Raw genomic sequence first — 26,382 nt, 5'->3', positions numbered from 1 at the left:
TCTTTCCAAAAAGAAACCGCGATGCGGCATCATCTATGAATGCTTTCTGGGGAAACTTGTCTTGTGCAGCCGCCTGCTAATTTAAAAAAAAAAAAAAAAAAAAAAAAGCAACAGCATGAGAAGCCCGCGGTAACAAGAGTCAGTGATTCATCAGTCACCATTCTTGTCGTAATTATGATTTCTATTTTGACATCTGGGGAAAGTCTCTGAAGTGTGTTTGATGCCGTGGAGAGCCAGCGAACAGCCTAATGGAGACGGAGTTTGCAAACTGTTGCCAGTCTTCTGTGAGCGATCCCCCCCCGCCGTGAGACTCCGGCGTTCAGCGCGAAGCTGGAGCTCGTCATCCGCTAACGTGGAGCCACATGTGCTGAAAACTCTTTTACAACTGTTATGTGGAGGCCGCTTTTTTTTTCTTCTTTTTTTGCATTCTTTTTTTAGGATATTTCACTTACTTATTGAGTTCAAAACTTTTTTAATTTTTTTTCCCCTCATGAAATCCTCCAAAAATGGAGTAGCGCTGCTACAGGAGAGTATTAGCCATCTGTGAGGGGAAAACCTTTTCTGAGTGTGAGGCAAATATCGCTGATCCTTCTGAAAACAGCGATAATGAGGAGGAGGAGGAGGAGTATTGCTCCTTCTAGTTCCTGCCGTTTGTCGGAACCTTCACCTCCGTTTGTCGCTTTGTCAAAAAAAAATGAGGAAGCGACGAGGCGACGTCCGTTAGCTCCTTGTCACGTGTGCGGTGTGTGTTTATTTGTGTGTGTGTGCCTTCACACTTCCAATGCATGTGTATGATTTGATTCTCTTTTTTTTTTTTTCTTCCTCTGAACACACACACAAATGTTACACTCTGGCTTTTTTTTTTATTCATGAAAAAAAAAAAGAGAAAAAAAAGAGAGAAAAAGAGCAGAACATCAAGGGAACGCCGGCCCAGACTGGCTGGCACACAATCGCAGGGTGTCTCCTAAAGGTGCAGACACACCTGGCCTCACCTGCTTCACAGCGAGGTCACACCCCCCCCCCCCCCCCCCCCCCCCCGCGCAGAGGGTCTTTTGCGATCACATTTTCTTTATTTCAGACTTTCAGATACACTCAGCAGTAGAAGTGGAGCTGCGGTAGAGGAGCCCAGGTACAGTCGGTCTGACGTCGGAGAGGCACGACAGAGCGTTGATTTGCACGGCGAGCTCTTGCACAGACTTCAAATATATTTACAAGTAATAAACAATCAATGATTCATAAGATGTGATATTTACAGTTATTACAAATAACGTGTTCGGTGGCTGCGGCTGAAGGAGTCAGTCAGCGGCTGGGAGTGGATATCTCTTAGCGGTGGATTTAAAAAACAATTCACATTGTTTCATCTTTTGTCCGCAGAGGAGAAGAAGGAGAAAAACAAGAAAGGGGAAAAAAAAAAAAAAAAAAAAAAAGAAGAATTCCCACTCTGGTGCCAAAAGAGTCTGGTCAAGTTAATGCCAAGGAATCTGTGGTACAATACAAACAGTTTAATTGTGTAATTAACAATCAATAACCACTTCTAGTTAGAACATTTCTGCAGAAAGGAACCGAGGAACACTTATAAAACAGTCAGTCGTAACAAAATAACCGGTGTTCTCATTGAAATAAACTGATAAAAAAGAAACACTTTTATACAGAGTATTTATACAGGAATAGCTTTTTGAATTGGGTCGTTAACCAAAGGAAGACACATCGCAGACATTGATTTTCACACAGATTGCATATGTTTTTCTCTCTAAGGTGTTTCTATAGGTTAGTCATTTTACCTAAGCTTATTTGCATGATAGTAAAAATTGCATACAACATTTAAATTGTGAAGCTTGTAGCATGAGTTGCTCAACATACAGCACTTTTTATAGGCAACCTTTAAAGCACATTTCTCCATTTAAAACGTTTAAGACACTTTTTGTTTTTACTGCCCATCGAAATCACATTTATAAATAGAAAAAAAAAGAGAGAAAAAAAAGGTCTGTGGAATTAAAAACAAAAAAGAATTAAGCTCTACGTAACATAAACTTAAGAAAAAAAAAAAGTAATTACATCGGTAACACTGCATGAACTGCAAATAAATAATGTCGGACAACATAAACATGGTGTAATTCACATTTCTAACTGTGTGGCAATTCAGAGAGTTACAGTGACAAAGGTTTTGCAAAATAATCTAACATCGGCAGTGCCGTATAGTACAAGGCATTTGTTGGCATAGTTTCTTTAAGACTGTATCTTCTTTTTTTTTTTTTTTTTTTTCCTTTTCTTTTTTTTTTACAGTTACAATATAATGTCTATATATATATATTTATATTTCCTCCCTAACAAATAATATGTAAAGACTGAGCTAATTCTCGGAGAGTCACCGGGGCCGATCCATTTTTAAAAGAATAACTAATCTGCCAGCAGGCTCCAGACTTCATGCCTCATAATTAAGGCCTTGTCAACCACTTGGTCCTTGATTTCATTTGCTATTATTATTATTATTATTATTATTTTTTAAAATCCAGTTAAACACCACGTACGTAAACACCTATCAAAGTCCTAGCAAACTCCAGTGGCGGGGGAGGACTTTTTTTTCCTTTTTCTTTTTTTTAAATATAATCAGTAGCTCAAAAAAGATAAAGTAAGTCAGTGTAAAACAACAGACATAGAGTGCAGTCAGCAAATATCCACGGCAACATACTTAGAATAATTTTTTTTTTTGTGCAGATTATTTAAATGATGCATCAGTCTTTACAGTGAATAATACAAGTTTTACAAAATCCAAAAAGTAGTACTTGAGTCTGAAATGGGCTTTCCAGTGTGTGAACGCGTCACATGGTCAGTCTGCAACCTATATATATATATATATATATATATATATATATATATATATATAAACGCTCCTGATGTAGTCCGGACGCCGTGCTGATTAAAAACACTGCGCTTCTTTATTTGCAGTGCGGTGGTTCTGTGTCGGCCGGAGCGTTTTTGCATTTAGCATAGGCGTCAGTCTGTGTGTGTGTGCACGAGAGGAGCTCTCAGTACATGTGCAGTGTGTGTGTGTGTGTGTGTGTGTGTGTGTGTGTGTGTGGGAGGGGGGGCGTCCTACTCCTTGGCTTCGTGCTCTGACTCCGACTGGGCCTCGGCGCCTCGGGCCAGCTGCTCCTCGATCTTGATGGAGAAGATGGTGCTGTTGGTCTGCGTGCTGTCGTCCAGCTCCTTCAGCAGCTCGCCGCTCTCCCTGAAGTCCGTCAGCTCCTCCTCGAAGGCCGGGCTGCTGCTGCTGCTGCTGCTGGTGTTGGTGGTGGTGGTGGTGCTGTTGTTGTTGTTGTTGCTGCTGGGCTCCTTGGGCGCCTTCGCTGGGTGATTGATGTAGAAGCGCTGGTTCTGGAAGAACTTGATGATGGTGAGCTTGGGCAGGTCCAGCTGGGCCGACAGGGTGTGGATGGCCTCCTCGTCCGGGTACAGGCCCACGTCCTGGATGAAGCTCTGCAGGATGCCCAGAGCCTCCAGGGAGATCTTCCCTCCGCAGGTGCGGGACTTGATGCCCCCTCCGCGGCCGCCCTCCTCCTCCGTCTCCGCCGGGGAGGCGGTGGAGGGCTGGCGGGGCGGCAGACGGGGCCCCGTGCAGGGCTGCAGTAGCTGCAAGGGCTGCTGGGACAAAAGGGGCTGGGAGGGGTGCTGGAGGGACAGGGAGGGCTGATGCTGATGCTGATGTTGATGCTGATGCTGCTGCTGCTGCTGCTGCTGCAGCGACAGGGGCGGCTGAGCCTGCGGCAGGAAGAGAAAGGAGACGGGGACGTTATCAGTGAACACTTATCGGCGCCTTAATAAGGCCTTTCATTAAAATCAATTGAGTTGTGAGGAGAAACGGGCCCCGCTGTGTATAGAACACGCACTTGGTTGAAGGAATTCTCCATGTAATATCTCATTGAATGCAATCAGTTCTGCAGATATGATTTTTTTTTTTTTTTTTTTTTTCCCGGTGGTGGGAGATTGTGTCTCTCATTGTTGGGGTAGAGGCAACACACACACACACACACACACACACACACACACACACACACACATGAACTCAAGAGACACACTCAGTGGGAAAATGGCCTCTCTATTATAGCCTCTGCTGCTTATCAGGCTCTATTGCCAGCCAGCGATAAACAAGATCCCTGTGCACAATTCACGTCGCGATGGTCCGGCTGATTGTCCGCGGTGTGAGAATGCTATCGATGGCTTTCAGTCCGCCGCCGGACTCCCCCGTCAGAGTAAACACATGACACACCGCTCGTAAAATGCCTCATTGTGTGGCTGGAGAGGCAGCGAGTGGGCAACTCGTGGTCCCCGTTGACCCCCTTCCTGTGAAATGGGTGCTCTTGTATTTTCCTTTCTGAGTCAGCCGCTGTAGAATAGGTGTTTCGTAATGAAGTTTGCAAAACAGCACTTTGCAGGAACTCTGTTTGCCAGCTGCTTAAATGCACCCAAAGATGTGATTTTACTGTACCAATAAAGCGAGCTGTGATAGTTCTTGTTGAGCAAATGGGAGCTAATTTGGCTAATGCGTCGCGTTAGTGAAGGAGAGGCACCAAATATTTAAACGCGAGTCTCTCGCGGACGGTGTAAAACTACGCCATTAAATCAGAAATAATCCTATTTTATCAATCTTCTGTTTGCATGCAAAGTATGCAAAAAAAAAAAAAAAATTCCATTTCTGCTGATGAAACTGAGTCGTGGAAGAAATCCTATTACCTTATTTGTATCCAGTAAATGGCCGCCTTTGTGAAACACTGGCCACGCCAAGTTTTATTGCGCTTTATTATTATTTGATTTTGACCGTTAACCGAGCTTGTGTTCTATTGTCTGCTCATCTAGAATGTTCTTATAAAGCAGCTGTTAAATCAGTTCAGGCTAATCTTTCGCTCGAAACGTGGGACATTCTGATTGTTGCCGTGTTTCTAATTAACAAGTTCATAGGAAGTGTTGTTTCATTCAAACGACATGAGGTCGGCAACTTTTGTGACAAAGTGCCATTCTTACATTTTCTTGTTATTAAGTCAGCGTGCCATATCAACATTGAGATTAACTGTTCCAACAGATCTGTAACTTCACATTTCACCCATGTAGTATGAATCATGAATAATGTACGAAGCAACATTTAAAAATAAACATTTTTCCCCCAGAATCAGGACATAGTAATTCATAATAAATAATATATGAGAGCTGTGACGTCAGAGTTGAAATCGTTCACCCGACCCGACCTTCCACCAATCCTGTTCGTCAGCAATACCCTGAAAGAAGGCAACGGGTACCAGCCAATCACAGGCAGAGGAGGGCGGGACTTTGCAGAATGCGAGTTGGGGAATAAAATCAATCAAACTACTATTCTGGCCTTCAGATGAGAGGGCACTTCAACATTTCCAAAAAACTCTGTTATTGCTTGTGCCACTGGGTTAAGCTACTTAAGGTTGCCTGGTTTGGTTCCAGAGCTAGTCGTGGGCTAGTGCCTTGCCCAACGGCACAGCGGGACACACACACACACACACACGCGCTCAGTCACGCTCACCTGCGGCTGCTCGGCGGAGATGTGCATCAGGTGCGTCGGCCGCTCGTTGTGGTGCTGCTGCTGCCCGGCGCTGCTCTCCTGCTCGTAGATGGCGTCCCGCTCGACCTGGCAGAGGCTCAGGAAGCGGCGGATCATGGAGAGGTTCTCCCAGAGCGTGCGGTTCTCCGGAGAGGGGTCCTCCTTCCAGCGTAGCAGCTCACAGAGCCAGCCCTGAGGGAGGGATCAGAGGGAGACACGGGGGAGGGAGGGAGAGAGAGAGAGAGGGGGGGAGAGAGAGAGAGAAGGTCAGTAACGCTCGGTCTCCTTTTAGGATCAAACGTGAGCACAGGTTAACAGAACGTATAATGAATTTATTGTTCTTTAAACTAATTATAGCCCCGCCCCCCCCCCGCCGAGTATGGAGGCTGGTTCACATGGTCACCCAGGGTTACAGTGTTTTACCTAAGAGGAGAACCAGATTATTAAATACTTCTTCTGGTGTTACAGATGTGAGTTTACAGCCAAACGTTCTTTGCAAAGTATCGAAAAAGAAAAAAAGATTTACACGCTAAACCTCCCCGCATGTTACAATGTTACGCTCTGCCACAGCTGAAGACGAAGATGTGCATCAGCCAAGGTCAAGCAACACAGCAGGGAGGAGAAACACACACACACACACACACACACACACACACACACACACACACACACACAGACACACACTCTTGGGTACTGGGAGGAGGGAAGTGACTCCCATGTTTGAAACGCTCCAGCAGAGGGCCATGAAAGACAGAGCTGAGGAGCGGCGAGGGACAATTAGACCCAGAATGCCTTTATGTGATCGATCCGACGGAGGCACGGCGAGTGTGACCCCGACGAGCGACGGGTTCACGCGGTGCTGAATGAGCAGGACGAGAGGACGAGAGGACGAGAGGACGCTCCTCTCTACTTCTCTATACTGTGAGATAAATGCACAGAATTACTCGTGTGCTAAAGTGCAACTTAGCACACAAATTTCCTTTCAGTAGAATGGTCACCGTGACGATGGGATCACACAAGATGTTCCCCAAATGGTAATTTAAAAAAAAAATCTGTTTCTAATATAATACATAACGCAGTTAATTACACTTGATGTCACTATTGATATATTCTCTATATATCAATTTGAGGAAAAATGATATTACGTCGATTTGAACGGAGCAGAAACGATCACTCAACGGATCACCGATCCGATTATTTCACTGTAATTTTGAAGCAACAAACTCCAAACTGGTGTCTGGTTCCAGCGGCTCATACTGACAGTACACCAACAAGTTCTGGTTTTGGACTGTTCCAAACTCTGGGAGATCTGAAATCTTCACAGTTTTATATTTTATAAACAATCAATCAATCTATGGAGAGGATAAAAGACAGAATAAACAGCCACAAATAATGACGTATACATGTTCTATGTGTGTGTCGCTTAAACAAGCTACAAACCCTGTGTCATAAAATGACAAATGAACCGTGGAGCTACTCTTTCACTTTCGTACTTGTTTAAAAGTGTTATTAGAGTCCCGGACTCCTGGTTTTAGCTTCGCTCGAGGTCTCACCCCGCTTCAACTCAATCGTGCGTTTGTGTTCGTTCACGGAGCCGAGTGACCGTCTGAGGATTCACGACTGTACAGACAGAAGGGCTCAGCGGGCCGCTGGGTGACGTGGGCTCACAGCCTCAGACGTGATGACCTAAAGCTCAGCAGAGCAGAGCAGTGTGTGTGTGTGTGTGTGTGTGTGTGTGTGTGTGTGAGTAAGAGCGAAGGGAAATAACACACTGTAGTGCTGTGTGGGAGAGTGAAGAGGAGGTAGAGGATAAGAGAGGGGGGGGGGGGTGAAGCTACAAGAGAGCTGTAAAGGGACAGAAGTGGATGAAGAAGGACGGACGGCCGGGGAGTGAAACCAGCGAGGAGGAAACCAGCGAGGAGGAAACACAGCGTCAAAGAGAAGCATTGAGGTGTGTGTGTGTGTGTGTGTGTGTGTGTGTGTGTGTGTGTTACGGAGGGCTACTCGCTCAGCCGGGTAGTCTGTCCTGGCGCCGTGACAGAGCGGCGCTGTAATCTCCCGGCCAGTGCGCGGCAGCACCTTTCATTTCCACAGGATTACACCGCGCTGCTGGTCCGCACACACACACGCACACACACACACACACACACACACACACACACACACACACACACACACACACACACACACACACACACACACACACACACACACACACACAGAGGGCAGAGCCACGCCGCCACACTGCATGCAAGAGATAACTCAGCAGTTTGGTTGTCCCCTGTTCCAACTCCTCCCATAAGCCACATCAAACCCAGGAGGGGGGTTTTTGCAGGAAGCCGAGATGGGGGAGAAAGAGAGAGAGAGAGAGAGAGAGAGAGAGAGAAAGAGAGAGAGGGAGACATAAAGAGAGAGAGAGGGGAGAGCGGGGTAGAGGGGGCCATAAAGCCTGCGTGCCCACCTTGTTCCTTTGCCACGTTTATTGTTGCGTTTTTAATTTGCATGCAGAGGGATTTGGACGGCGCTCCAGTTGGGCTGTCTGTGGTTTCAGCTGATTCGGTAGTGCGGGCGAACACACACACACACACACACACACACACACACACACACACACACACGCACACACACACGCAGACGCACGGCCCGCAAAGAAACGCACACAAACCACCACACACCATCTTGTCAAAGCCAGAGAAACTGTACCCCGGCCCAACGATGGAGTAATCCAACTCAAACACTCCCAAAACCAGCAGGATTAAACCCAAAGTAGCAGAGCCAATCAAACAAAGGCACGACGTGAACTCCATCTCAATGCCAGGAAGTCCATTTGATGAAATAAAGTACGGAGAGTTTATTAGAGTGAATGCTTCGTGTTTGTGCTCTACAGTTTGGTTTTTTTTTGAGCTGACATGTAGCTTTTTTTTTTTTTTTTTTGTAGAAGGAAGAAACAAACACACAAACATTTGCTTTACAGGTTTTTTTTTTAAAATTATTATTAAATCATTTATTTATTTTCCATGTGATGCGCGTCAAACAGCAGTTAGCGCTGCTCCCGGCCAGCACTGTGGACAGTGGACAGTCAGCATTTTCCATGGCAGTTTCAAGAGCTTTGTTTGTGTTTGTCTAATTGCATTGCTTCCACAGGCCAGGCAGAGGCAGCGGGGATAAAGAGAGGAGAGAGAGAGACGGGGAGGAATAGAAGGAGAGAGAGAGAGAGAGAAGGGAGTGAGAGAAGTTAGCGATCTGACTCCCTCGTTGTCAGTAAACTTTATAAAAGGAAAAGAACCGGCGTATTGTGAACGGCATAAAACTGAATTCTTCCACAATTTTAAGTAGCGTGAATAATGTCGGATGAAAAGCTCACCTACACATCAAAACTCTCCCTGAAGAGTGAGCAAACCCAACAAGGCTTTACGTCCAACACGGCCACACACTGTTGCAAATATCTGCCCCCCCCCCCCCCGCGTTTATTATTTAATGTAATTTGTCGAGCCTCTCCACCGCGGCCGACGAGCGCTAACCGCTCTTGATTGGATCATGGAACTTGCTGCCCCTGCCGCTAAAGTGTTCCAACACGGTCCAGAAAACAAAAAACACACACAAAAAAAAAAATCTAGGGCTCTTCAATCCGCCGCACTCTGCGTTTTGTTGAAGATCATTAAGGGCACTCTATAAATAAATAGAACAGGTACGCTCAGAAGAGGCCCAGTTGTTGGCCAACACAGAACACACACTCACACAGACTTGCTGCTCGGGAAACCGGATCGCGTCGCAGCGACGGGAAACTGACCGGTGATGCCGGTAAGAAAGTCTGCGACTGACGGATAGTTATCACTCAATATGAACACATTCTTTTTTCTTTATTTTTACACAGATAAGGAGTTAAGGTAGCAAAGCGTGTCAGACAGCCAGAGAGTAAATGAGGCTCTAGTTAAGAAGCAATGCTGTTATTTACTTACACCTTAGCCCTAACAACTTAATCATTTTGTGAATTACTTTGGACTTTAATTTATAGATTATTTTTTCCTCTAAAACTTCATCTTCAAGTACTCACGTCTGAGGATTTACTGAACGTCTTTTGAACGTCACACTGAAAACAATGAGTGTGAAAACGTCACAATTTTACACTAAATAATCATCACGCAATCGGTGAAGAAAAGTACCAGCAGATTACTTGATAATGAATATAACTGCGGCCCCTATTGAGAGCGTTAATGGCAGAAATCAGTTGACCTGGTGAAGTAAACCAGCGCGACGAACCTCGCTCGCCTTCGTAAATCACAGAGTAAGTAGTGAACGGGGGAAGCCAGTTTGTTTCGATGCTAAATACATCTCTGAGCCGAACCCACAGATGCTGCAAACAGGTTCATCGGAGCAATAAGCGCTGACAGGCGAAGGATTATCTTGCTATGTTGGCACACACCTGCGACAATATTGCACAATAATCCGCTGCCTCTAGGTCATCGTTGCTTAATTATTAATTAGTTTCAAACAACGGGACTGGCAATGGAGAACCACTGGCCTTTTTTTTCTGGTTTTACAGCGGACACAGATCTGACCGGAAGGCTAATGGGGCTCCGGGGGTCACGAGGTGCCAAATTAAAAAGGGTAATAAACTCTTCGGCGGGCCATTGTGTGGTCCTGGTATAAATAGCAACCGGGTGTGCTGATAAAAAAAATTATTTCCCTCCCAAACACAATAGTTGAATTCATGCGATGAGATTCACCCGGCTATGGCAATGCGGTACGCGGAGTATGTGAGTGCTGCAGTCACAAGCTGCCAATAAGCGCATAGGCCTGCTCTGTCAGAGAACAGCATGGTATTCACCGCCCAACCCGTCCAACCAGCGAACGACCGCTGCAAACACAGCCAGCAGGCGAGCTCAGGGATGAGCGCCTGGCAGGCAGACAGGCAGGCAGACAGACAGACAGAGAGAGAGACAGGCAGGCAGGCAGGCAGAGAGACAGACAGAGAGAGAGAGAGAGAGAGAGACAGACAGGCAGGCAGGCAGGCAGGCAGACAGACAGACAGAGAGAGAGAGAGAGAGAGAGAGAGAGAGACAGGCAGACAGACAGGCAGGCAGGCAGGAAGGCAGACAGACAGAGAGAGAGAGAGACAGGCAGGCAGGCAGGAAGGCAGACAGACAGAGAGAGAGAGAGACAGGCAGGCAGGCAGGCAGGCAGACAGACAGAGAGAGAGAGAGACAGGCAGGCAGGCAGGCAGACAGACAGACAGAGAGAGAGGGGCAGGCAGGCAGACAGGCAGGCAAGCAGGCAGGCAGGCAGGCAGGAAGGCAGACAGACAGGCAAGCAGGCAAGCAGGCAGGCAGGCAGGCAGGCAGGCAGGCAGGCAGACAGGCAGACAGACAGGCAGGCAGGCAGACAGACAGACAGAGGGGTCTGTCACACGGCCTGGCCAACACCTTCCCTCTAATCTCATTTGCTTGTTATCAGCCCCATCAGGCTGACCTCGGCCACTGCAAAAATAAATAAATAAAATAAGCCAACAGATGTCCATCAATTTGCCATTTGAGTTTATTTTTCCCCTCCTTCCTCGGATTACTGCGTGACCAGAAATCATGCTTCAGTTTGCCGCCTCGGGTTTCAGCCCCAGAAGCAGACTACATGCCGAGTGTATCGAGGACCGTTTGGATTAGGATCATTTGGATACAAAATAAAATGAATGAAAATCAGATCAGATCAGATGACGCATCAAAAAAAATAAAATAAATAATAAAATCAAGAAAAAAAAAGAAATCCCAGATGAAGAAATGATTGTGGCCATTGTTGCGGCTGTCGGGTTGGAGGACAGGACTGTTTCGGAGGCAGCAGACAAACCTCTTCTGTGTCTGAACAAGGGAGGGAGCTAAAAGTAGGGGGAAGACAATGCGTTATTGTTTCTCCTCCTCCTTGAACCTGGCAGAGGCCCAGCACTGGCAGACAACACTATGCAGATAAATGCAGCCGATAACACGTTTCTCCTCCCTGAGTGAGCCAAACTGGCGGCTTGCACGTGGCGCCTTCACCCCCGCAAGGTAACGTGTGCTGTGTTGTAAAACCAAAAAAAAACAAAAAAAACGCCACGGTGGACGCCCATCTGCCGACGACGAGTGTTGAAACCTTCCTGATGCTCGGACATATGCGGATCTCCCGCAACAATAAGCAATAATTGACAGAGAATTCAAGGCCAGACTCTTTTTTTGGGGGGGGGGCATAGAATAAGTCTTTATCTACAAACAGAGAAGCTCTGAGTGACTTTACAAATAATCGTTGGCATACTGTGAAGGAGACGGGGCAACGGGGTCAGTGTCAGTGTACCAGGAACAGCACTACCTAACAAAATAGTGAAAACACATTGCATCCTGCTTTCAACCCAACCAACATCCTGTTCATTAGACTGCTAGCGTCTTTATTCCATTTCTTTCTTGAACGTACGCACAGCCATTGGCAATCTACAGTTACTTTAAACACTGAATGTTACAGGGATAACCGGAGCACTGGAGTAAACTAATAACCTACAGAGATGATTTAAGTGCCATGTGTCTCATTAGATGAGGAAAAAGGGTCCGAACTCCCAAAGAAAAAGTCTATTTAGTCCTTGATGAGGATTGATCTGGTGGTCGTAAGGAACTAATTCATAGTTCAACCCGTTGATTATCGTAGCACCACTGCGAAGGTTGTGTCAGCCATTCACCGAACACGCAAACTGATCGCGTTTGTATTCTTTGACTGACTAGGAGACAGGGAGAAGGTCACGGTGTGGGCTAGGTCTCCGCTAGAAATGACTACTAGCAAGATTCTTAACATACAAATCTGTGTCGCTCAAGAAAAGGAGAAGATTATTTTTCGAGAGGCTCCATGTTTATAACGCCGTCCCTACGTAGGGACGATTAGTAATGTTTTTGAGGAGGACCGTGTCCACGGAGAATCTGTCAGCGCTCAATGCATCGCTGCTGGGAGTTCATAATAGAGACCCACCAGAGAACTCCAGTACTCTATCGAGTAATCAGTTCTCTTTTTGCTTCTAAAAATACATATATATATATTCATATAAAACTCTATACATGAAGCACAAGGAGAAAAACAGCAGACCTAGATAACAGGCAACCTCCCATCAGCTCATTTGCTAGCAGCGCTGAAATGACAAGTTTAGCCGGCTCATCGTTTGCTTTCAGGAGAACGATGGCCGTCTGTCGAGTACAAGCTACGATCGCGGCGAACAACAACCACCACGAGAGTGAAGAAGACGCAACTTTTATGAGCGAAGAGCCGACACGAGGTAGCTATAACGACAGACTCGTGGACAGCTCTCACGTTTAGCGCCACTTGCCATTTCATTCTGTGAAGACTGCTGTCCACGCAGCTCTGATGACCTTCTATAGTAATGCAACGCCAGTACTCGGTTATGGAAATTGCCTAAAAACGTCCGTCCCTAGTTGGGAGCTCACCTCTCTAACCGTCTCCATCGTCACATACACGAGTGAACCACAGCACAACGGGAGGTGTGAAGATGTTAAATAATTATAATAAGATAATAATAAGAGAAATTTACATTTTTCTAAAAATATGCTACTTTGTTGGACTGGATTTAGAACTGTCCACCGTATGACGATCAAAGAGTTGGACTTATTGTTGCATTATCTGTCATAACTTCGCCATCTGATTCCGATTCACACGCTGGTCTGGAGTCGCACTACCAAAAAGATAAGGCTAAAACTGACATCTGTTGTAAATGACAGACGTGCCCCTACGGATGCTTTGGGTTTGTGACCGCAGTAATGGGTGATGACATTTTCTATTTCTCATACGTACAAATCACAGAGCTGCCGTTTTCCTTTTTTTTTTACCCGAAAGCAAGCTTTTGAAGATTAGGAGTCATCCTAAATCATTTGAAACTTGCCTTTTACAAAAAAGAAGAAACACTCTTTTATTATTAAATCATGTTGATACGACTCTGATGTCTTGTCAGAGTGGATGCTTTCCAGATTCTGGTTGCCAGATTGTGTCACCATCCTCTTTTGTTGAGGATGTCAGTGGCTGAGCTTTAGGAGAGAAATTTGCCAGTCTGATTCATACATGCCAAACAATTAATCTCTATTCGAGCCGCGACACGGAGAAGTCTTCGCCAAAAACAGTGAACGTTTTCTGAAGAGGGGGGGTCGCGACCTCACCAGATACAATAAGCGAGTCGACAACAATAACAGGCTGACAGCTAACGCGACACACATTGTGGAGGCAAGGCATGACTGTGCAGGAAATGGCCCTCTCTGTGTCAGCACTTGCTCCCAGAAACAATACCGACCAGTTCTTGTGTGGCAGTTTACGTCACGGCTGCCGAACCAATAAAGTGCGCGGGGAATTTTCCGAGCAACCAAATAGAGGCAGATGGAGCATAAAGAATAACCAAAGGCAAATGACCAGTCCATCTAAAATGGAGCACATTAAACATCTGTGTGGTTGCAGCGTTTTTCCTTTTTTTTTTTTCTTTCTCCTCCTCTCCTTTCTTCTCTCTAGCTGTACGTTTTGTTCTTTTTCCCAGCGAAGTTCTTCACACACAAATGCACAGAACACGGTGACAATAGTGGGAGTTTCCCCCCGGTGCTGCTGTAATCTACTTGTGTCGGATTCTCAGCAGGATAAGTGCCTCGCTAGAACATATTTTAATTTGAATCTATATCTGATCGAGAAATTAGATGCCAGGAATGTTTCAACGCTCGGTATTTATCTAAACATTTGCAGGACAACAAATCTAAATCCTGAAAGAGATCACTTTAGATATCAGTGGGTGTCACGTATTAGTGAAATTGCGTTCTCTTTGCCCACTAAAGATTTTTTTTTTTTTTTATGAGTACAAAATGGCGGAAAATGGAGCCGCTGATGATGCCGCAGTCCATGTGCTCCTCTTCGTAGCAAATATTAGTATTGTTGGAATTGCACCGTAATCTACTTTAGTCTGGTGGTGGGCTGATATTTGGGCGGCGGCACTGTCTGCACAGCTACACTGAATGTTCAAACACCGTTCTCCCACCACAAATTTACCTCCTTTTTTTTTTTTTATATTTTATAATCGTCTCTGTTCAATACAGCTGAGGCAGATGGAGGATGAATGCACAGAAGACAACAAACACACTGAAGATGAGCTCGAGATAAACAACGACGGCGGCAGCAACATTACAAACACAGAAAGCACCTACATGCAGTCTGATTCCACCAATTATAAGGGCTTGATTGAGATTTAATTCAAAGCTTGGGTTTAATTGCTAATATCAAAGCATAATTAAGCTGATAAATCATGACTGATCTTATTGAATTAGGGATTGAAATAGCAGAGAACCTGCAAATTGTCTATGTCAGCTAAATAAGTGTTCTTAATTGGCCAACAAGTTTGCTTCAGATACTAATGAAAGAGAACAAATTTCCACCCCCCCCCCCCCCCCAAAAAAAAGTGTTCTGAAATAGAAGTCTTCATGTGCAGTTGTTTGTCCTTGTGTGGCTGTGTGTCTCGCTCAACTCGGAAATTCATCTCGAAGTGAAAATAGAATATTTGTACAAGTGGCAACAAAGTAAACACCAAAATCTGAAATGTCTCTCTGTGCATGGAGGAAGCGGCAACTCATATACATCTTCCTCCGTGCTCGATTTACGCAATACGCTTTAAAAATAGTGACCAAAGAACATGATGAGGACGGGAAAGGTCTCCGCTCAGAGAGAGAGAGAGAGAGAGAGAGAGAGAGAGAGAGAGAGAGAGAGAGAGAGAGAGAGAGAGATTGTGAAAGACTAATGCTAGCAAAACCAAGTGCACACAAGCACCAGCATGAGCACTTGGATAGGTCCTAATATCTCCCCATGCAATTCCCCTAGACTCAATCACACACACTCCTGTATGCACACACACTCACAGTCTCTCTCTCTCTCTCTCTCCCCTTCTCTCTCTCTCTCTCTCTCTCTCTCTCTCTCTCAGGCTGCATCTGCCGGAGCCAGTGGCTGTAGTTAAATTGAAATATTTCCCGGCGTGTGTCAGAAGCATGCAGAATGATAATTATGACAGATCTGATTAGGCGGGCCGAGGCGGGCGGCTCCGGGCTGCAGGTGCGACCTTGTGCATTCCTGAGTGTGTAAATAAAATTAATTACAAGCGTAGGGGGGGGGGGGGGGGGGGGCGCGCGGCGCGTGACACCGGCGCGCACAGGGGGGACTCCCACGGGGGGCACCCTAATGGAATATTTTCCCCGAGTCTAATAATACAGTTGGTATTGACTTGAGGTAATTAGGGGGATCATTAAAGCGCTTTTCCCGGCGTATTTGCCTGCCTGATCAGATTAGCGAGAATGGGCCTCAGAACAAGCCCTGTGTGGTCTGTCAGGAGGAGTGGAGACAGTGGGAGAGGGTTAGCCAGAGAACAGTCGCAGGAAGGAAAGAGCTAGCACAATGCTGCCGCGCCTGTCACTGGGACCAGGGGAGCACTGGCTAACAAGCAGATCCAAAGGGTGAGGGCTAGTAAGGTTAGGCACGTGGCTTATAGGTTGAGCCCTGGTTAGGCCTTGAGAGCTACTGGGGGCTAGTGAACTATTAGCAAAGTGCTAACTCGGTTAAGCGGCTAACACCTGCTCCCCGGTAGAAAACATTTGTCTTGTAATAAATCCATTAGAGGTGACGAAGAGACAATTTGAAGTGCTGACAGTCGGGGCAGATTCCTAGTTTGGACCCCGAAGAGGAGGAGGAGGAGGAGGAGGAGGAGGAGGGAGTGGGTTGCGCAATTGGAGACAGATGGGGTGAGAGGTGGCATGTAAGGCATAAGTGAGAGAGATGGCAGGAGAGACACAAAGTGCTCTGGGCATGCTCAGTGAGACCCCGGGGCTCCTGCTAAGAGGAGGAGGAGGGTTTCGATGAAACGGGCAGAAGAGAAAACAGGCTGGTGGGAATTCCACTGTCCATTAAACAATAAGGGAAAGGCTCGTTTCAGAGGGAGGGGGGAAGACTTACCGTTTGCAAGATAATTCATTCGCTAAATTAATTATTCAGACAGCTGGGTCTCCGGTTCAAGAAATTGTGTCTTTAATAATAGAGAGGATCTGGCCTAGCCTGTTTCCCATGGCAACCTAATAACCAAGCAGGCACAGGAGATAAATAAATAAATCAATTAATAAACAGGCACGGCCCTTTTGGATCCCTTGGGGTTGCGATATGCTCGCTCTGATCTGCCTAATTTGAGGGAGAGAGAGAGAGAGAGGTGTGGAGCGCCGTTAATCTACAAAGAAAGAAGAAGAAAAAAAGAAGAAGACGTCTTGATGCCATCGAAACAGAAAGTACAACTTATGAAAAGTGGCGCAAAACTGCCCCCGGGCCATTCCAGTACAAAGCAGCTCCAGATATATATATATATTAAAAAAAAAAAGGTATCTGTCAACATCGTCACTGTATCAATTTTTTTTTTTTTGCTATACTATGATGTCATTTGACGGCATTTGTGAAACGACTCTCCGTGCAAAAAAGACACGACTTCTAACACGTCGACCCCAAGCGGCTTCTCAGTAACAGACAAACCTCTGAGCGGTCGCAATCCAGAAACAGACACCCAAAAAGGTCAGCCATCTGCCCCTCCTGTTCAGCAGCCATTGGATGGAGCAGAAGGATATGTGTGTGTGTGTGTGTGTGTGTGTGTGTGTGTGTGTGTGTGTGTGTGTGTGTGTGTGTGTGTGTCTCGTTGGTCTGGTCTGGTTGGGCGGGTCATGTGCTAAATATCTGAGATTAAAAGCTAAGAAAAGCGTTCAAGCTCCCATAAAACATGTACGACCACTAATGGGATTCAACCCCAAACAGGAAATTAGTCATTTTCCAAACATGAAGGAAGCGGCTCCCGTTATTCTGTCACCCTCCCTTCCTCCTCATATCAGTGTCCCCACCCACACCCACACTCCCCCCCACCTCTCCAGACCAACAAGGCACTCACCCCCCCCCCCCCCCCCCCCAACCAATCCTCCACTCCGGGGACTGCCGTGCCAGGCGGGTGCAGGGTGACAGATGGCATACACCAACCTCCCCCCACTACTGCGCCAGCCCCCCCGCCCGGGCCCCCCCGGTGGCGCAGCGGCGGACCAGATCAGTGCCATTCTGTCTCATTAGAGCCTGGCTAATTAGCGTAGCCTCTTCCAGGGGAGAATGGGCGATGTGAGAAAGAGAGAGAGAGAGAGATGGAGAGAGAGGGAGGGAGAGAGAGAGGGAGAGAGAGAGAGAGGGCGGTGTTGGTGGCGGTGACTGCGCTCTGCACTCTTCTGGTCATTGAGGAGTCGGAGGGCTTTGAGCCCCGTGGCGCGCGGGAAGCTTCCCAGGGTGCTTGTTTTGTGACAGCAGGGACTCTGATTTTTTCACCCGTCGCGCAATTCCTCTCAGGAAGTGTCGGGGATGTTTGGACATAAAAGTCATGTCAAAGCGACGCCCCCCTCCACCCCCCCGTTGTCGCCGCCCCCCCCCCGCGCTCAGCTCACCTCCAATCGCTCATCTGAGCATGAGCCGCCCCCTCTCTGCCAGGCTAGCCGAACACACAGCGAGCTTTCCCCCTGAAAACAAAGCACAGTAGCCTTGCAAGATCGCCGCTCTGGCCCTACTGCGGCAGTTAATAATAATGTTGACATCAACTGTGTCCAGATCGTAGCTCGCACCTCCGCGGGGCTAGAAGGAAAACGGGCCTGTTTTGGCGAATAGGGCGCCTTCTGGCAGTTGTCCTCGCTGGATTTCGAAAAACCCAGCAACACACAGTTGTTTTCTCCAAGTCTGACGTCTCCCGAAGCTAAATGGAAACGGAGCATTCTTGGAGCGTTCGATCAGTTTGAGGCCTTGAGGAATGGATCATGAATAATGATTCCGATTTTTTTTTTTTTTTATCAAAGACTGGGTATAATATCTGTCCTAATAAATCACAATTGCTGCATGGATTACTTAAAAAATATGTATGCCCAGACTTGAAGTGAAATGCGACCATCAATCTGATGAAGTAATATGGAATGGGTTAGATTCACTGCTCTATAGTTACTACTTTGAATATGTGGCAGTAAAAGAGTGATTGAAATGCAACATTGAATGTGTGTGTGTGTGTGTGTGTGTGTGTGTGTGTGTGTGTGTGTGTGTATGGGGGGGGCAGAGGCCTGCAGTGGTTACGAGCCCTAAGAGAGGACGGGATGGCTGCGTTCCAGGAACCCCCCGAAACACACACACACACACACACACACACACACACACACACACACACACACACACACACACACACACATTCAAATGTGCCTTCGCATAAACCCGTATCTGTACGCAGTATACAGAAATACACACAAGTGCGAATACGCTCAGTGGAGCGCGCACCAATCAGGGAACGTCTTTTCACAGCTTTCCTACCCAGGGGACCACTGCTGCCTTTGACCTCCTTCAACTCCTTCATCTCTCACTCCTCTGCTCTCTCCAGATCTCCGTTTGCTCTCCTCCTTCCCTTCTCCGCTGCATCATCCGTCTTTCTGTGAACAAGGCCAATATGCTGCACACGTACACCCTCATGCTGTACATACAAGGGGGGGGGTGGGGGTGGGGGGAGACTGGTACCAACGGATCCTGGTCACCTGATCCTATGCTTGCGTAAGCATGCTGGGAAACCCTGAGCTGAAGAGGTTGAACTGCACGCCGGAGCTGACGGGACGGTGCCAGCGCCTCGGCGGCGAGGCCTCTTCCCTTCCCCCCGCGATTATTTCCCTGGACCCCATGTGGGCATCCTGCCAGTCCGGCCCATCCTCCACACTCGTCACCAGCCACATCCACACTCTGCACTCCAAACCTCAGTGTACCAGCAGTCTCTTTCTGGCACGGCGCTCAAACCCAAAGCTCGGATAGTGTTGTTTTCCTTCCCGCCCGGCTGCAGAACCTCTCTGGACTAAAGCTGTCGTTTACAGCGTGTCATTTTAAAAACACATTTTGCCATTCTTCTTGGCTCACGAGCAATTAACGCCCAGTATCGTAGCTGTGGTCACATGAAGTAATCATTTCTTTGGTTCCAGCAGCGGCGCCGGTGCTTTTAGACCTTAAACACCTGAAAACAAGACCATGTCCAAACCCAAACATATCTGACATTCAATGATATGAAAGAGCAGCTGAGAAACAATGATAAAAAGCTACAAATACCAACGTTTAGGAAGCTGGATCCAGCAAACGAACCAGCACTTTTTGCTCGAAAAGTGACTCAAAATGATGATCAGCGAAATTTTCAGTCGATCGACCGGTCGATTAATTCACTAGTGATTGTTGCAGCTCCACTGCCATCAACATATTATAACAATGGCTTGTATATGTGGGGAAGGGACAAAAGATACAACGTCGAAGGAGACATTCCCGCACGTATAGATGGACTGACGCAAATTCTGGAGAGTAAAATCACGATGGAATTATCTGCCCACGGCTAAAACTACAATCTTGAAAAATGATGGATTTTTGAAGATTTCTGAGGAAGCTGCTGAGTGAAAACTGGGTGCTGGTCACTGATTTTTCAGGGTTTAAGGGGTCCTGATGGGGAGGAGCGGGCCCGGGCCCGGGCCTGGCGCTGCCGGTAGCTGTGGCGATGCCGGCTGGGTAGTAAGGGGGGAGACCAGCTGCCCGGGGAGCGCCCATTACGAGATGGAGCCAGAGATAAGTGCTCTCCCAGGCCCCCTTTCACAGGCATAATTAGCACACTTCTTATCTGCTGCTCAATTCACATTCACACCCGCCTGCCATGAATGGAACGTGAAAGAGAGGCAGAAATCGGGAAAAGGGGAGGGGTGGGGGGGGGGGGGGGGGGGGCGAGAGAGGTAGAGGGGGCAAGACAGAGAGATGGGAGTGAGGTGGAGAAGGCACGGTGGAAACCTGTTCCCAGACGAACCTTCATTTGAGAAGAGGGAGACGTGAGCGAGTCAATGCCTCCTCGCTCTCTCTCCCCCTTTTCTCTTTCTCCAATCCTTCCAGGGAGTCTTTGAACTCCTTAACAAAAACAGTGGTTTGTGCATCAAACTGCAATTTGGTAAAACAAAGCTATCTGAGGGTATAATCATCCTAATCAGCAAGAAAAAAAATAAAGCCTTTGCAGATATTTCTAGATTATTCCGCCCTTGGTGATCTATCCCCCCCCCACCACCACCACCACCCTCATCGTCTTCATCAAGCACAATTGTGGAAAATCTTCCCAACTCCTCCGTCAGACACGTGAAAACCTTTAATAATAACTCCTTAGCTCTACATTTTAAAATTGCTTTTAATACACAGTTAAATTGGTGGTGTGTGTGTGTTTTTTTTTTTCCTTCTTCCCCTCCCTGTTTCCAACACACACACACACACACACACACACACACACAGGCTTGTGTTGTGTGAGCGCTGTGCTCTCTGGGAGAAGATAACAGGGGCCCCATCGTCTTACTGAATGGAGCTCATATAAACAGGTTTGTTTGGTGTTGAAACACCGTCGGCTGCTAAACTCCGAACCCACAATAAAGAGGACATGTGTCATTATGTCGATGAGTCGCAGCAGCGCTGCACTGGGGCAAGCTTCTCTCCGGGTCGGACGGATTTCTACTTCTTTGCCTTTGAACTGTACGAACATTACGTTATACGCATCTAGTGTCAATATTTTTTCCCCAACGCTGAAGGTTCTTTATTCTTTTCAATTTTTGCAAGACATCCATCAGCCTCTCTGTGTGTGTGTGTGTGTGTGTGTGTGTGTGTGTGTGTGTGTAGACATTCGACGCAATGTATGTGCGCAGGTTGAGAATAAAATTTGTTGGCTTTATGACGCATCGATGCTGCTGTAAGAGCCGCTTGACAAAGTAAGATGAAAGAAGTTCTGATTAACAGCATTCACGCGTTATTCCTCAGAAGGGTAGGTGTGTGGGCGAGTGGGCTAGATTTTGGGATATTGAACAAAGACCGTGTTTCATTGATGAAAGAAGAAGTAGGGCTCGAGTGTAGCTCGAGCAAGTTTTCTGGAAGAAGACGATGACGGAGAACACCACAAAAGCAGACGTCTCGCTCTCACTCGGGCTGTGTGTCGTTTTTTTTTTGTTTTTTCTCCCCGTACCTGGCTCTTGGAGGCGGCCACCTTGGCGAACAGGGCCTGGGACACTTTGGCCCTCTTCATCTCCTGCTGGATCTCGTCGTAGATGGTGGAGTTGATGTTGAGGATGCAGCTCTCGGTTTTGCCGTTCCACTCGCTGGGCAGAGGCGACGGTTTCACCTGGTGAAGAGAGCGGAGAGAGAGAGAGAGAGAGAGAGAGAGAGAGAGAGAGAGAGAGAGGAAAATTACAAAAAAAAAATCCTACACATTGCAAATACTTTGTCAGATATTGGATTCTCCTTTGTATTTGATATATTTTGGTTGTTTTCTTTAAATATTACCAGAGTCATGTGTGACAGTTAGTACACTAAATACTGTGTATCTGTAACTTTATTTTCCCACAAGTTTTGATACCAAATTAGGGTAAAATAAACCAAAGAAATCAGTTTTTGACCTAATTATCAACATTAAATGTAATTAAAATCGTAGTAATAGTGTAAAATAGGGTAGTACAGCAAACAAAAACTGATAAAAATGCAAAATATTAGCCTTTCAAGATAATAGCAATTAATTGCATGTTGGGAGATAATAAGCCTCAAGTGTGTGTATTGCCTATGACAATGTGTGCGTTCAGATTGGTGGAGGTGGAGAGGTGAGGTGGGTGGCGTTATCTGCTCACAGGGGAAAGGCCCACGGGGATTCTGGGATTCCAGTCCTCGGGCCTCACGCTGTTACAGTCTTCCCTCCGGGGCTGCTGTGTCGGGAACACAACACAACCGATATTTGCTCAGGCTCGCACGGGGGAAAAAAAAAAAGAAAGGTAATCTGGCTAAATACAAGCAGACACACACACACACACACACACACACACACACTGGAGTGTAGATTACACCCACGCTCGGCTCCGGCGTTACTTTGCTCAAAAACACTTAGATGTGTTGTGAGGAATGTTATTATTCTCATGTCAAGCTGGTGATTAAAAAATAAATGCAAGTCAAGTGAAATCAAATCATCTTCATTCAGCGGCTTGTTGCATCTTGACAAAAATCCTTTGACAAGTTAACAAGTATCCTAATAAAAGCATTACCCACCAACCATTAGCATATGAATCATTCCATACGAGCCCTTTTGAAAGGAGACGTCGGCGGGGTTGGGTGAGAGTCGGAGCGCCACAGCGTTCAAATAAATCATAATAACACCAACAGCTACTAACTCACGACACACAGCCTGTGATCAGAAAGAAAAAAAACATATATATTCAAGTATTTGTCTAGACGCCTAATACGAGCTCCTTTATGTGTCAAAGACAATCGCATAATCCTAAAAAAAAAAAAAAAATGTGCGGTGGAACTGGAATGCCGGAGCATTTCTGGGCCTTTCATCTCGTCTTCTTTTTTTTTTTTTTCTTTTTTTTTTTTAACGGCGCGGCTCGTCAGTCTGAGCGGTGGGTTACCCATGTCAAGCTAATTGTTAAGGCCGGGACGTGCGCTAACTGGCTTTAGGGGAGTTGCGCCGAGCCATCAGCACACGTGAGAGAAACATACCTCTGCATCTGTTTTTATGAGGCCAATAAAAACCCTCCTCTGTCTCTGGCTCAATTGCCACCCTGGCTGATTTATGTGCTTAAATTCACACCGCATTGCTCCATAGGAGAGGCTGGCAGATGGCCAGGTGTACGAGTTGTGCGAGCGCGCGTGTGTTTGTGAGAATTGCCTTGTGTAGGAACGGGTCTGCATGATAAATGTTGATGGGTTTAAGTCATACAGGTGAAGTATATTAGGGCCCTCAAGATATTCTATTGATGTGCCAACAGGAGTATAAAAAACCCCCACAAACTTGAGTTTCGGGTCTTGTTTTTGAAATAGTTTGCACGCCGTGCGGCAGTCTCTGTGTTTGTTGTTCAGCCTGCAGATCTCTCTCTGTGTTGCTATGGATCTCTACAGCTCTGTGAGCTGCTCCCAGATATGCTACGGGGATCCTTTACTGTGGTGATTCAGCTGATGTGATTAATGAAAAGCTAAAAATCATTTTTCGTCACCCTAACAGCAGTCCATGAGACAGATTGTCTGTGGAACAATCTGGTTCCTCTGATCGGTTCGTCCAACGGCGTTTGTAAGATTCTGCTGCGCCCGGAAGGAAGACGACCAATCAGAGCCGAGGAGTCCGTAACGCGGCCGTCAATCACAAGCTCACGCTCCCCTCCGACTGTTAAACTAGGCTTGATTCAAATATGAATCGCTGCATTATATTTCTCACCTCAAGTCTTTGCAGGAAGATATTTTAGCTGCTGTCACTAGTTACTGTGACCCAGTCACCATGGCGAAAAATCAGTCGAGCCAAAAAAAAAAAACAAAAGCGCCGCCCACAGTCTGATCTGAGTTTGAGCTTCGAGAGCTTTGATTGGCAGCTGCTGGAGAGACTCCTCCCATTAGGAGTCGACCGTCAGGATATAATGTCAGTTAGAGCAAATATGACAAGAAGTTCTTCTTATCACAGTGACCGACTGTAGCTCTGACGGTGGGTTATTACGCCAAACAGAACATCCTTGTCTAAAAGGCCCAGTCCTGCACTGACACAGCCTCTGATTGTAAAGACGAGCCGTGAACTGCGAAGAAACCCCCCCCCCCTTTTTAAGTTCAGCACCGCTGCTTCAGAATGCCACTCTTTCTTTTCCCGTTTCGCAAAAAGACACGGACTGGCATCGCGCTGAGCAGCTTCACGGGGGAGGTTTCCATTTCGGAGAGATGTGTGGGCCCGTGCGCTCTCTCTCTCTCTCTCTCTCTCTCTGTCTTTCTTCCCTCCTCGACGGAAAAAAATAAAAAAAAATAAATAAAAAGCCAAATCTTCACCGGGTACAGGACAGAGACGGCCTTTGTCGGCCCCCGTCACTTTCAGACGCAGCTGAGCGCACATCAAGCGGGGCTTAAGTGGTAGAAAGTTGCCACATACCTTTCAAAGTGAGGGGCACGGCTCTGCGGCGAGGGTGGAAAGTTGCGCTCCGGCACGCGGTGACTAAAAAAAAAAAAAACGACGGTTTGATCTTTCAAACGGAGCCTGTCGCCACTGAGCGAGCTCTATTTTTTTATTTTTTTTTTAAAAAGGGAGGGCTGCTAATGCCGCCTAATGCACGGTAAAAGGGCAGAATTAGCACAAAAAATGATCCATCGTTTTGTGCACCGGTCTCACCTGTGTGGTGAGGGGCGGGGAGGGGGGGACGGGGGGGGGGGGGGGATGATGATGTGGGACTCATTTACATGCTGGGAGAATGTAAAGTATGTTCTCTTGATGCGCGCTGACAGGAACAACCGGGCTGATATTTACAACGGAGGGGAATGCGAGGTGTGGCGGAAAACAACGCGCCGGGGTGGTGCTCGCTGTTGTCGCATGTAAAACAGGAGCTCGCTGACGAATGTGTGCGATAAAAAAAAAAAAAAAAAAAAAAAAACACACAGCACACGTGTGCGTTTTACACTCTGATAGAATGAGTAAACCTGTTGTGAAACCTGGCGGGTTTGTTTGTTACGTGAGTCTCGGTTAAGTCCGGGACACACCGAGACGGTACAGATCCAGCTCCATACCTGTCCTCAAGCCTGACCACGTGTAAACACACACACACACACACACACACACACACACACACGCTGCTGACAGCGTCATGAAGCGGTTCACAGGACTAGATCTACTCACACATAAGGGTTTGTTTTTATTAATATATTGGACAAACGCAGCCTTTGTCCATCTCTGCTCTCGCTGCATGCTTTCTGAACTCCGCCTCAAACGTAGAGATTTGCATTTGCTTTTTTCAGCCTCCTGACTTGGCGCAGGAAGTCGATACAAGATATCTCTTTAGAAAGCCAACAACAACATTTTTTGCAATCTGCAAGTTAGCGAGCTGGCAAGCTTGAATGGTATGCGATGGGCCAGTTTGGTAACAAGGTTGTACTTTCGAGTATTTTTTTTTTTTTGTTCCGCAGACTTCGGATTTGGCTTCCCTCCGCATCTGGACGTCTTTGTGATTTCCCCGTGTTTCCGGTTGCATTTTGTCGATATAAGAGAACACTGAACAAACGCTAAAGCTTTTCCTTTTTTCGCTAACGTTACACAAATTTGTGCGCAAACAGCTCAAAAAAAAAAAACCCCACTCCAGTCTCCTAACTATGTCCCTAGAAGGAGAACCAGATCTCTGTTACCTGTACGGGTCGGATGGGCGGCGTGCTGATGAGCGGGGGGGCGCCCATCGCCGAGGCCGCCGTCAGGCTGCGCTCCCTCTCGTCCTGGTAGATGCGGTCGCGCTCGGCCTCCGGCAGCTGCAGGAAGTTCTGCATGGCGCGCAGGTTGACCAGCAGCGACTGGGAAGCTGTTTTGGGGTCCTCCTCCTTGCGGAGAATCTCGGACAGCAAGCCCTGGGAGGGAAGGAAAGAGGAGAGAGGAGACAGAAGAAGAGAGGGAAAGAGTAGGGTGGCGGGGGTCAAGAAAAGGAGAATAATCCCATTAGAGGATTCTTAAACAGTAAAGGAGAGCCATGAGTGTAGATGGAGATGACACCCTGATACCCACTTTAACTGTAAACTAAGACTAAGACTCTATTCTTAGGCTCCTGATCTCAGCAGCTGCCTCCACTTCCTTCGCACCTTCTCTACGGTTTCTCTCTACCTTCCACCACTGTTGTAGTTAAACTCCCCTCGTATCCTGGTGACTCTCTACAGAGCTTTTGTCTGGAAGTAGAAGAAGATATAATTCTGTTCCGTTGGCTCGTAGCGCT

General features: G+C 46.9%; 1 protein-coding gene across 1 annotated transcript in view; it reads right to left on the bottom strand.

The window, feature by feature from the left end:
• Positions 1 to 1,487: 1,487 nt before the first annotated feature.
• Positions 1,488 to 26,382, bottom strand: part of satb1b (SATB homeobox 1b) — a gene marked incomplete at its 5' end in the record, with an annotated part of 39,257 nt that continues 14,362 nt past the window's right edge. The window contains 5 exons of the mRNA XM_068702149.1: positions 1,488 to 3,759; positions 5,546 to 5,755; positions 21,645 to 21,800; positions 22,300 to 22,374; positions 25,811 to 26,023. Of these exons, the coding sequence (XP_068558250.1) occupies positions 3,094 to 3,759; positions 5,546 to 5,755; positions 21,645 to 21,800; positions 22,300 to 22,374; positions 25,811 to 26,023 (1,320 nt within the window). The remainder of the gene's footprint in view (positions 3,760 to 5,545; positions 5,756 to 21,644; positions 21,801 to 22,299; positions 22,375 to 25,810; positions 26,024 to 26,382) is intronic.

The sequence above is a fragment of the Cebidichthys violaceus genome, unplaced genomic scaffold (genome assembly GCF_023349555.1).
Source record: "Cebidichthys violaceus isolate CVI_PGR_0920_01 unplaced genomic scaffold, fCebVio1.0.p SCAF_81, whole genome shotgun sequence".
Taxonomy (NCBI): domain Eukaryota; kingdom Metazoa; phylum Chordata; class Actinopteri; order Perciformes; family Stichaeidae; genus Cebidichthys; species Cebidichthys violaceus.
This window is presented reverse-complemented; position numbering and strand designations above follow the sequence as displayed.